Genomic DNA, 11,322 nt, shown 5'->3' on the forward strand with positions numbered 1-11,322 from the left:
TTCTGTCAACAAGGCTGCTTTAACAAGCAGAATCCCACAGATCCAGTCAGAGGGAAAGTATGTGTGCTTGGGTTGAGTTTGGAGCAGATTTATAAAAAAATAAAATAAAAAAAAGGTAAAATAAACAGAGACATTTGTGAGATGGAAGATGGAAAAGTGCACTCCTTTGTTCTCCTCCCATCACCTCTGCACCACTCAAGCATCTGTCAATCTGTCGAGTTGTATGGAATTCCTACAGTTCTCTGTGTCGACCTATTAGACAACAATATTTCTATTGATGTCATCATATAGCCTTTCATCTTTCGCTTTGTCGGCAAACCTATAGGAGTGGGTAGTGATTTATGATTCAACTGATAAGTACCAGGTTTATGTGGGATAGGTTCCTGGAATTTCAGTCTGGGCCAGGTGAACCCATTACTCCAACCCTTCCTCAGCTTCATCTTCCCCTCTCTTCTACTCAATCTATTCAACCCTCCCTCCTCCTCCTCTCTGACCCGTCATCCCCCTCCTCCTCTCTGAACCGTCATCCCCCTCCTCCTCTCTGACCCCTCATCCCCCTCCTCCTCTCTGACCCCTCATCCCCCTCCTCCTCTCTGACCCCTCATCCCCCTCCTCCTCTCTGACCCCTCATCCCCCTCCTCCTCTCTGAACCGTCATCCCCCTCCTCCTCTCTGACTCATCCTCCTCCCCCACTCTGACCACTCATTCCCCTTCTCCTCCTCCTCTCTGACCCCTCATCCTCTTTCTCCCTCACTCTGACCCCTCACCCCCCTCCCCCACTCTGACCCCTTATCCCCCTTCTCTTCCTCCTCTCCGACCCCTTATTTCTCTCCTCCTCCTCCTCCTCATCCCCCTTCTTCTCCTCCACCTCCACCTCCACCTTCTCCTCTTCCTCATCCCCCCTCTCTCCCTCATCTCTATCAGCCTGGTCTTGTTTTTCTCTAATCTTTGTAGGAACAACAGAACTAGGGAGAGCAGTGTAGAGCAGTAGACCTCACTTAGATATGAAAGAATATAGCTGTACTGTCCACCTTGCCCTCAGGTACGTAAGTAAGTACTAGTAAGTGAGTAAGTAGCTGAAGAATATTTTTTAAGCTAGCTTCCTTACTGTAATTCCTTGGGCTACATACCAATGAGAGCCTTCATCTGACTGTTTTGATAAGACGTGACGTGTTTCTACTGAATGGGTGCACTGTGGTTGGGGAAATACAGTTCCAGGCTATCTCACAAGTTGATCTGGAGTTTGCGATTCCCTCCGCCTTGGCAAACAGTCGTGCTGAGGTGTGGCGGAGTGGCGTGGAGATGGCAGGTCTATATTTACTCAACCTCAGAGTGAGATAACACAGCATTTACTCAGCCATAATATATACCTGGCTGGGGAAATGAGCTAAGAGCTTCCCCAGAAGTGTTCGGCTCAACTCACCCCAGTCCCAGTATCCAACCCTCAACCACCACATCTACTGCAAGTTCAGCTTAAACATGGTATAGTATACAGTGCCTTCTTAAAGTATTCAGACCCCTTCACTTTTTCCACATTGTTGTGTGTTTTGTGCGTAATTTGTGTAATTGATTCCTATGCAAATCAGAGACCCTATAAAAACAAAGATATTAATTCCAAAATTACATGAACTATTATTCTTGCATTAAGATGGACTCAATTCAACTTATTGAGTGATTTGTTGATGACATTTTTGCATTTTAGCTCATTTTAAGTGTTAAAGCAAAGAGTCTGAATACTTATGTACATGAGGTATTTCTGTATTTCAATTAATACATTTACTGAAATTTCTAAAAAAACAGTTTTCGCTTTGTCATTCTGGGGTATTGTGTGTGGATTGATGGCAAATTCTTTTAATTTAATCAATTTTAAATTGAATCTATAACACAACAAAATGTGGAAAACGTGAAGGGGTCTGAATACTTTCCAAAGTAGTTGAAATACTAGTTTAGTTTCAGTCTGACTTAAGAAAAACCTGCTTAGTCAAATATGCTGAGACGGCTTCGTCTTGAAGTGACTAATAGGTTCACTGCATGAGCATTTGGAGAGGTCCAATTCTTTTTATTACAGCCAGTCTCTCAAACAATTATCTGTAAAGCAATTCAACAGGAAAAACAAAACTAGAACAGGCAGTTATGGAGACAGACGGACAGAGACAAAATCAAAACAGAAACCACAAGGACACATTTAAGAGGGCTCCACCCTCTCTCCTCCTCTGATCTAACCCTCCTCTCCCTCTCTCTAATCTTCTCCCCCGTTTATCTCCTTTCTACCACTCCCCCTTCTAACTCCATACCTTGAAGAAGCTGCCTTTCTTCTCCCGCTGGCAGGATTGGATGAGTGCACTGGAGGACATGCTGTCCTTCCGTTCACCTCAGTTGTGTCTGTGTCTGCTAGGGGCTCTGTGGGGGAGAAAAAGGTATTTTATCCTCTGCCTGTTAAAGCCTAGTACAGCCCAGCATGGCCCAATACAGCTCAGTTCAATAATTTAGCTCAGTTTGACCAGTCCAACCCACTTCAGTATAGCTCAGTATAGTCCAGTGGAGCTCAAAACAGTGACAGACGAGGACAAAGCATTGACTACTCCTTTCCGATCTTTCCCGCTCTCTCCCTCTTCTTTTTTATGAAAGCCCTGCTTTAAAGCCCTCTCTCTATGTGCTTTTCATTTCCGGCAACAAGAGGCATGCCAGTTCCTCCCCATTCCCTACACTGTCAATACTAGCACAGAGTTTTCTACACAAACTCTCTCACTCTTCTCTCACAGACACGCATGCATGCATGCACGCTCCCTCTCGCGCTCACACACACACACACACACACACACACACACACACACACACACACACACACACACACACACACACACACACACACACACACACTCACTCACTCTGACCCAGATGTTTTACATTCCGTCACACCAAAACACTTTTGAGTTTGTAATCCCAATGCAACCCCTCTTTAAAATGTAATGGCGATAACCCTGGGATACCATAATTTCCTCAGGACAACATGGCCATTGCCAAAACTGTTCTCAGCTGTACAAATTCAGTATAGCTGTTTGAGGTTTTGAATGTATTTTCCTCTATGAAAACAGCAAGCTAGCCTGCAAGTAGCCTGGTGATGCCTAAAAAGTTTGCATCCAGTTGAAATTCACAAAATGCACCTTGCATTATTTTAGTTTGATTACATGCAACTGTTAGAACCCAACCCTGCAAATGGCACACCCGCTACACACAGACTTGGGTCTATGGACACCGCCTCCCTTTGTCAATCACAGCTTGCTGGTGGATGGTCGAAAAAAAAGTAAGAAAAACAGGATTAGACATCCCATGTTATGATCTCAGGAAATAGCAGAGGAGAGAGAGAAAGTGTGTGAGAGAGAAAGAGAGAAAATAAGACAGAGATAAAGAGTACAAGATTGAAGGAGAAAGAGTCTAGTGAAGTGGCTAGAGAAGTTATTTCCTGAAAAACACCACGAGCCACTAAAACATAGCTTGTCTTTGACCCCACTCTACTTTTTCAGGTCTCTGAGGGGGCCTGTCATCATGTTGTTGTTGTTGCACTGAAACATCCCTATGGCCATCCAACTTGTCATGGAAAATAAGGGGGGGGGGGGGGGTGGGGGGTGGGCTTTGGACAGCATGTGTGTGTGTGAGAGCGCTCGTCTCTGACCAGTGTAAGCATGGGCACACGCAGCAAAGGTCAAAAGGTCAAAAGAAGCGCAGCTTTAGGAATCTGAAAGGAGAAGTCTTCATTTAGTTTGCAGACTAAAATAAAAATAACTTGTGCCAAAGCTTGTTTGCTTTGCACATATAGCCTGCATCAGGGTACCAAATGCTCCAGGATTGGAATCAACAGGGATCTGTGAAAATGGCGTTATATGGCTAGGTTTGGCTCCCTCAAAAGTGTGTCACATTCCATCTCTGCCCACTCTGGGTATGTCCCTGCTTGCTGAGGAGAGGTCCCAGCCACAAAAAGACTAGGAGCAGAGAAACACACAAACATGTTGCATTGAAACATCGCTATGGTCATAGCAAAGAAGAGGGGGTGGGCTTCAGTTTGTGTGTGTGCGAGAGCACTCTTCTCTGACTAATGTAAGCATAGGCGCGCGCACACACACACACACACACACACACACACACACACACACACACACACAAACACACACACACACACACAAAGATTTCTGCAACTGCACTTCTTTCTATGTATACTGGAGCAAAATACCACGGTGTGAGGATTTAATTCAGGCTCAAACTAAAGGTGCCTAGTGCTAAAGCTAGAGACACCCAACTATCCATTGCCCAATGATTTAGTGATGGCCAGTTCCGTGTAAAAGGACACATGAGGATCAAAATGTGAAATTCATCAGAGCATATCATATTGGGTGTCAAATGAAAACTAAAAGGTTATATTTTCAAAAATACATTTCCCAACCATCTTCCATCATAAAAATAGGAATAAGCAAAGGCTTTCACATCTGGTCAAACATATGGAAAAGCGTCTAAGAAAACATCAACCAGATAAAGTCTTTATAGGTGTTCAGGTGTTATAGGTGTTAAGTATAGACCCCGGTCACTACAATCAACACTTATATTTTGTTTTTAGGAGATGATTTGGCTTATGTAAGATTAAGAATCATTGCCCAGTCTTCAGGTCATTCTGTTAAAAAAAAACACATACAGTGCCATCCATAAGTATTGGAAAGAGGAAGCATTTTGTCTTATTTAACTCTATACTCCAAAAGGGTTAGGGTTAGGGTTTCTCAATTGAATGGGGGCTTTTTTCAGATTGGGGTTCATCATTTAGAAAGTACAATATTTAGAGTGGAATTATTATTTATTTTTTTAAATACCCATTTCAGGGCACCAAAAGTATTGGAAAACATCATCTAATGTCCAGATACAGTACTCATGTTTAGTATTTGGTCGACAGTCAATATCAAAATCAATCAAAATCAGTTGCATGCAATAACTGCCTGAAGTCTGTGACCCAATGACTCCACCAGACGCTGGGTGATGCTCTGGAAATTAAATGCATGTTCAATTGGATTTAAATCTGAAGATTGACTTAGACAGTGAAGAACTTAAAGAAATAAAAGCCTAGAATCAATACTAGACACATACATTGACAGTTCTCTTATGCCTGCACAAATGACGTGACGGAACACACCCGACTAACCAGAAACCTGACACCTGTCAAGCTAATTTTTTGGCCCTGAAAAACTCCCTAGTTGCTATGGCAGTATGTTTGGGGTCATTGTCATACTGTATGATGATTTGCTTGTACTCGAGTCGACAAGATGTTTCTCTACATCAATTTAGACAAGTTAGCCAGTTCTTGTAGCAGCTATACATGCCCAAACCAAAGCACTTCCTCCACTAAGTTTCACAGATGACGTTTTATGCTGTACATTTTGGGCAGATCCTTTTTTTCTCCAAAGTTTCCTCTTGCAATCTCTCTGGCACATAATATTTGTCTTATTTGTGCACAATACCGCTTTCCAGACCTCCAGACCTTTTCAACTAACTGTAACCTGACCATCCTTTTTGAGGATAACTAGTGGTTTGCACCTTGCAGTGAAGCCTCTGTAGTTCGGCTGGTGACATATTCTGCAGATAGTAGTCTCTGACACATTCACGACTACCTCCTGGAGAGTGTTCCTGATCTGTGGGACAGTTGTTTGGGTTTTTTTCTTAATTATGGTGAGCATTCTTCGGTCATCCACTGTAGAAGTCTTCCTTGGCCCAGACCTCAATAGCAGACTCCAAAGGCAAATGCAAAGCCGAGAATCAATACTAAACACATACATTGACAGCTCTATTATGCCTGCACAAATGATGTGACGGAACACACCTGACTAACCAGAAACACCCGTCAACCTAATTTTCCAATACTTTTGGTGCCTTGAAATAGGGGGACTATGTATGTACATTAACAACATTATAAAACACAATCAAGAAAAACATATTTTTCAACAAAGAGGTCCTCAACGAAAATGTTAAATTGCCCGAGCAGCACCAGAACAACCAACTAAAATGTTTTTTTTAGATTGTTCCAGCAGTGATGTACACCACAACTAAAAGCGTATTTCCCCAATTCGGTGGAGACCCGAGGAACCTCAAGAGTTAGGTAATTGACATTCTTGAATTTCAATAATGAGGTTAGGTAAGCCGGGAGTTTATGTAGTAGGGCTTTACACAAAAAAAGTGAGAGAGTAATGAAGAGATCTACAGGACATAAATGAGTCCTGCAACCTTTTGATAAAGTATGCAATGATGAGAATTAAAACTATCACCTTTGATAAAGCAAAGGGCGCTATGGTAGATGGCATCCAAAGGTTTAAGAGTAGTGGCTGCTGCACTTCGGTAGATGACATCACCATAATCAAGCACTGGCATGAAGGTTGACTGCACAATCCGCTTTCTGCTGTTCAGGGAAAGGCAAGATCTATTCCCACACCTTAAGTCTTAGCTATTTAACAAGCTCCTCCGTATGTTTTCTGAATGTCAAGTTTTTGTCAAACCAAATGCCCAGGTATTTACAAGCAGGGACACACTCAATGGGGGCACCACCCAAAGTACATATGCATAAATCAGATACACCACCATTTCTCTCAAATAAAAATTTCTCTCAAATAACAATTGTGGGGGCAATAGCATTTGTTGGTATAGTTTGTTAAACTTTGCTATCAAGAGTTTTTGTTCGGCATACGGAAACATTTAGTCCCAGGTTCATTCTGTTCCTGTGGAATTGCCCTGAAAAAAGCTCTCTCTCTCTCACTCTCTCTCAAGGAAGATACTTGAGATGTTTGGGTCTTTTTGCACAAGTCTCCCTTTGGCATCATGTGAAGCTTCTGAGTTACAAGCCTGTTTTTTATATCAGGACTTGGCCTCAAGTTTGTCTCTCTCTCTCCCCCTGTGTAGGTGACTCTCCCTCTCACTACTTTCGCCAAAGTATCTCTCCCAGGGCTTCTGTGGTAGGAGTCTAGTGATGACAAAAGCACTTCTTAATTTGAAATCTGCACACACTACATCAGACGGGTAAGGCAAAAACAGACAGCCAGATAAATGAAAGAAATCTGAAGTTACATTGGTATAGGGAGAAATCCAATATTGAAGTGTAATTTGGGACTGAGTGTGTCTATGTGGAGTTAGGGAGTAAGTAGATGTTACTGCTAAATTCTGTCCTGGGGTCAGATTCCTTTCTATTGCCAGAATGGTTATGGTCAGGATTGGGAGTGAGCTAATCTGATCCTGTGTCTGTGGTTACGGATAAGAGGGCTGCTGTGATGTTACAGATGTATCATTTAAAAGTCAAGAGATCTGAATTCTACTATGCACCTCATGAAGAAGCATTGCAATTGTCTTTGTTGAAGACAATAATAACTTATTTCTCCAGCCAACCTCACATAGCAGTGCCATTTTATTTCACCATGGTTGTGGCTATGATGGCCTCTATTGAGCATATGTTTGGGTCTGTTCTATTACTCTGTGGCTCACTCAATATGGTATGATAGACAAATCATTTTACACATGGCACACAAAACATAAAAGAGTAGCAAGATTATTCATGACAACATTATATGAACATGTGTTATGGTTCAATTTCAGGAAATACAAACAAACAAATACTAGTGTGCAACATGGAAGATCGAACAAACCATCTGTTTCCATGTTAGTGTGTAGCTTATTAAAGTAAGCCCATCTTGGCAATTATAACATAATACCCTAAATAATACCATAAATCATGCTGTATTGTGAATCTCCAGATCAATATAAGCAGCGATCTTCAGTCAAATCAATAAAAATGATTTAGACTGAAGTCTTTAAACGTACGTAGTCCTCTCATTATTTGATCCAACCACACTTCTATCGAAGACCTGCCATCCGGTCCCATGAGGACAAACAAATAACGGGATGACAAGGTCATGTAACTAGAAAAAAATAAATGCTCGCTGATAATGTTCATCTCAGCTGAGGAGAAGAGGACACAGACACAGGTTGACCAATGAAGAAATGGCCTACTTTACATTTCTCTCATGCACGTCAATACTTTTTGGACCACTAAAGCAGTGTGTGGAGCCTTGCTGTCCTCTACAGCATGGAATTACACGTATGCTGCATTTTCAGCAGTGTGAACAATAAGCCTAAGATAACTACAACCGGAGTGACTGACAAAGTACTGTACCATAACAGGGAGGGGATTGTCCAGTGTTTGCTAAATGCTGATGTGTGTGTGGTCAAGTGATGATGATTGCAGAAGAACGGGACATGCGTCACAAGAAGAGTCACAATCAAGACAGGAACCACATTAAGAAATCAGTAAGGATTCAATTCACAAACACTGTAAGCACTTGGTGCAATGGAAGGTGACTTCATACAACATACTGCAGATAGAAATGGAATGTACAGAACCGCCTCTCCTTTCTTTCTATATACAATTCATTCTGCACATTAAATTTCTATCTGAAATGTTGAGGATAGTTACCTTCCCTTTGGCCAACCGAGGACATCCTGGCCTGAAAGCACACTCCCTGGCTCCCACTGTTCCAATTCCCACAATCCTCTCTTAAAATACATTGCAACCGTGACAACACCCGAAGAACAAATTGCCCAGTGGGTTTGAACCAAGGAAACCTTCTAATCTTTGGAGAAAGCAAACTATCACTAATGTAATGAACTTGAGTGAGTTTTGCATACTTCTTAAATTCCTGACCTGTGACTCAAATTGTACGTAACAACACCAGCCTGTTTCCCCCCCAAAAGCTTAAGCACATTAACAGATTTCAGAGCAGTCTGGAAAACTGGCACCTTGGCAAGTACATATTTGGCAAATTGTTTATTTCTTATGTTTTACTCTATCTTTGAAAAGGGGAGAGGTTTAACTATTATGGAATAATGATAACAGGTTTTTGACAAACCTGCTGGATAATTTTAAATCAAGTAGTAGGCCTGATGTGAACACTCCTCAAACTACTCAGCTACAGAATTGTGAGGCTGACTAGATGGCAAACTCGAATCTCAGCTTTTTTGGACCTGTATACTGCAAGTCTGGAATACACTTTCTATGAACTAACAAATACACTCTGATCTTATAAGACGTACTTTCTTGACCATTGAGATGTTGCTGTTTAAGCTGTTGACAATAATGCACTTTAAAAGGATATCCCCATATGTCTTTATAGTAGGCAATACACCATACATAACAAACACTATTCACATGTGATTACTTTGTAACTGCTAAAGTTTTTGTGCTGGAATAAGTAGTTAGTCCTTTTGTGTAGTAACACAAACCGCACAACTCCATAACAACAATAATACAGTGATGTTACTACAGTGACTTCTTATAATACGATTATTAGCCGGTCTCGATCGTGTCAAACTGTTTCCTTGTCAGATAGTGTTCCTAATCTTTCAGGGCTAAATGTTTCTAAAAGAATAATTGCAGTGTATGAAAATTCACGCAATATTCGGATAGAAACTGTTCCATGGAGATACGATTTAGTGAGATCGTAGTCGCTCATCGCTCGTACCTCGCCTGCCATTCAGTGTATCAAAATCTCTGCTTTTATCTCAAAAAACGGCGGGCAAAGGTCCAGAATAACGACCCGTTTTAAGATGTCAAGGTAAAATACAAATGTCATGAAATGGCTAAATGAAAAGGGAGAATTAAGTAACTGTTTCACTTTAAAGCGATGTCATTCCTATTCAGCAATGCAAACTTGTCAACAACTTACCTCTACGTGTCCTATGGCAGAAAAGCATACGTGTACACCGAGAAAATTGCTATAGGCATACAGAATATCATTAGGCATGTGATAACAGGTAACTCTTGGTCTTGTTGTATTGACGAGGATTTCATAGTTTGTCGTTAATAGTTGAACTCAGCTCCTGTCGGCTCCGTCCTAATGTTGCCCTAGTTTCCTTTCTTCCTTTCTTCCTTTCTCTCTTTCTCAACTACAGCGCATGCGACCCCTCTGGGCAACAGGGTAATACATTCATTAGTTTCTCCTAGCTCAATTTGATGGGAGATGGGAAAACATTCTGTTTGTCATAGAATATTTGCAAAATGAGAAAAAGAAAGTTTCTGAAGACTGCTGAATCATTACTTATGATGCGTTGGCAATCTGAGACAGTGCGTGCACCTGCCAAGACCCTGCCCTTCGGCCTGAATTAGATTTTCCAAAAAGTTCGGGACGTAAACTGCAACTTGCTCATTGTCTACCTACTGCCTGAGCTGCAAGCCGACCTAAGCAAGTAAATCAAAAAACGTTTCTAACGTATTCTGATAATTTTTATGAGTAAATGTCCTGTTTGACATTACAACTCTGAGTTTGGTTTGGGGAATGAGGAGATTTGTTTGTAACAGGTTTAGTGGGAGAAGTTTGTACTGTGTATAGTCAGTCACGTAACCTTGTCGAGACCTACAAAGGGGTGGAAACACGTTTGAAATGAGGGACACCTAGCCACATGTCAAATCAATCAAATACCTTATGCCTTCATCCACTAGATTTTGAGTATAGAGCACACATCTGACAAAACAGAATTCCATTAAATTTTTCCTTCAGCTTCCGCTTTTTAAAAAAACATTTTTTTACAAGCTAGCATCTAGCAAAAGAGTCAAGATGACATATATATAACAACAAGCATTCAACAAGCATCATCTATGGGCATGTGGGGAGGGTTCTTGGAATGTAACATCCAATGAAATTGTGAGCACATTCTCCCATCGCTCAATCCAGGCCAGAGGAGCCAAAGGATCCAAGCCAAAGGAGCAACACGATTTGGAGGTGTGGCAATGTGAGACTACCAGTCACACAACCGAGTGTGCACGCTCGCCCTCTGTGACAGACACAGCTTCACAATGGGTAATTTAGGGAGATAATGGGGCTTGAGAAAGGCGTAGTGTAGGATATTTATGACAGAGTTTTCTGTCACAGTATGAGTGCACAGCTGCTGTAGAGCACTTGGTTTATGTGAGTGTCTCCACTGGCTGGTTCATTTCCATGTTCATGTTTAAATAACAAAAAAATTACTGCATTTCAAACACACAGGTCCTTTGCTAGTTTTCAAGGTACTAAGACATTCGTTGGATAAAAACGTGAAAATAATTCATTGTTTCAGTTAGAAGTAGTTTGCATTGAGCTAGGGGAGGGAGAGAGGAGACACTTCTGAATTGTCATTACATTTCCTATTGCAGTGAAAAGAGGGAGCAATCCTGCATATGGTACCTTCAAATTAAGATGGATTAACGGGGTCTATGCCTCATGGCAAGGTGGGATGAAATGGCTGTCTGAGAATGATCAAAGGAGAGCCTTG

General features: G+C 41.6%; 1 protein-coding gene across 1 annotated transcript in view; it reads right to left on the reverse strand.

The window, feature by feature from the left end:
* The window catches only part of rin2a (Ras and Rab interactor 2a), a 31,170-nt gene extending 21,274 nt beyond the window's left edge, over positions 1-9,896 (reverse strand). The window contains exons 1-2 of the mRNA XM_083695575.1: positions 9,741-9,896; positions 2,295-2,400 (exon numbers count right to left, since the gene is read on the reverse strand). Coding sequence (XP_083551701.1) covers positions 2,295-2,354 — 60 coding nt within the window. The 5' untranslated portion in view covers positions 2,355-2,400; positions 9,741-9,896. The remainder of the gene's footprint in view (positions 1-2,294; positions 2,401-9,740) is intronic.
* Positions 9,897-11,322: the final 1,426 nt, after the last annotated feature.

This window comes from Argentina silus, assembly GCF_951799395.1.
Source record: "Argentina silus genome assembly, chromosome: X".
NCBI classification, from domain to species: Eukaryota; Metazoa; Chordata; class Actinopteri; order Argentiniformes; family Argentinidae; genus Argentina; species Argentina silus.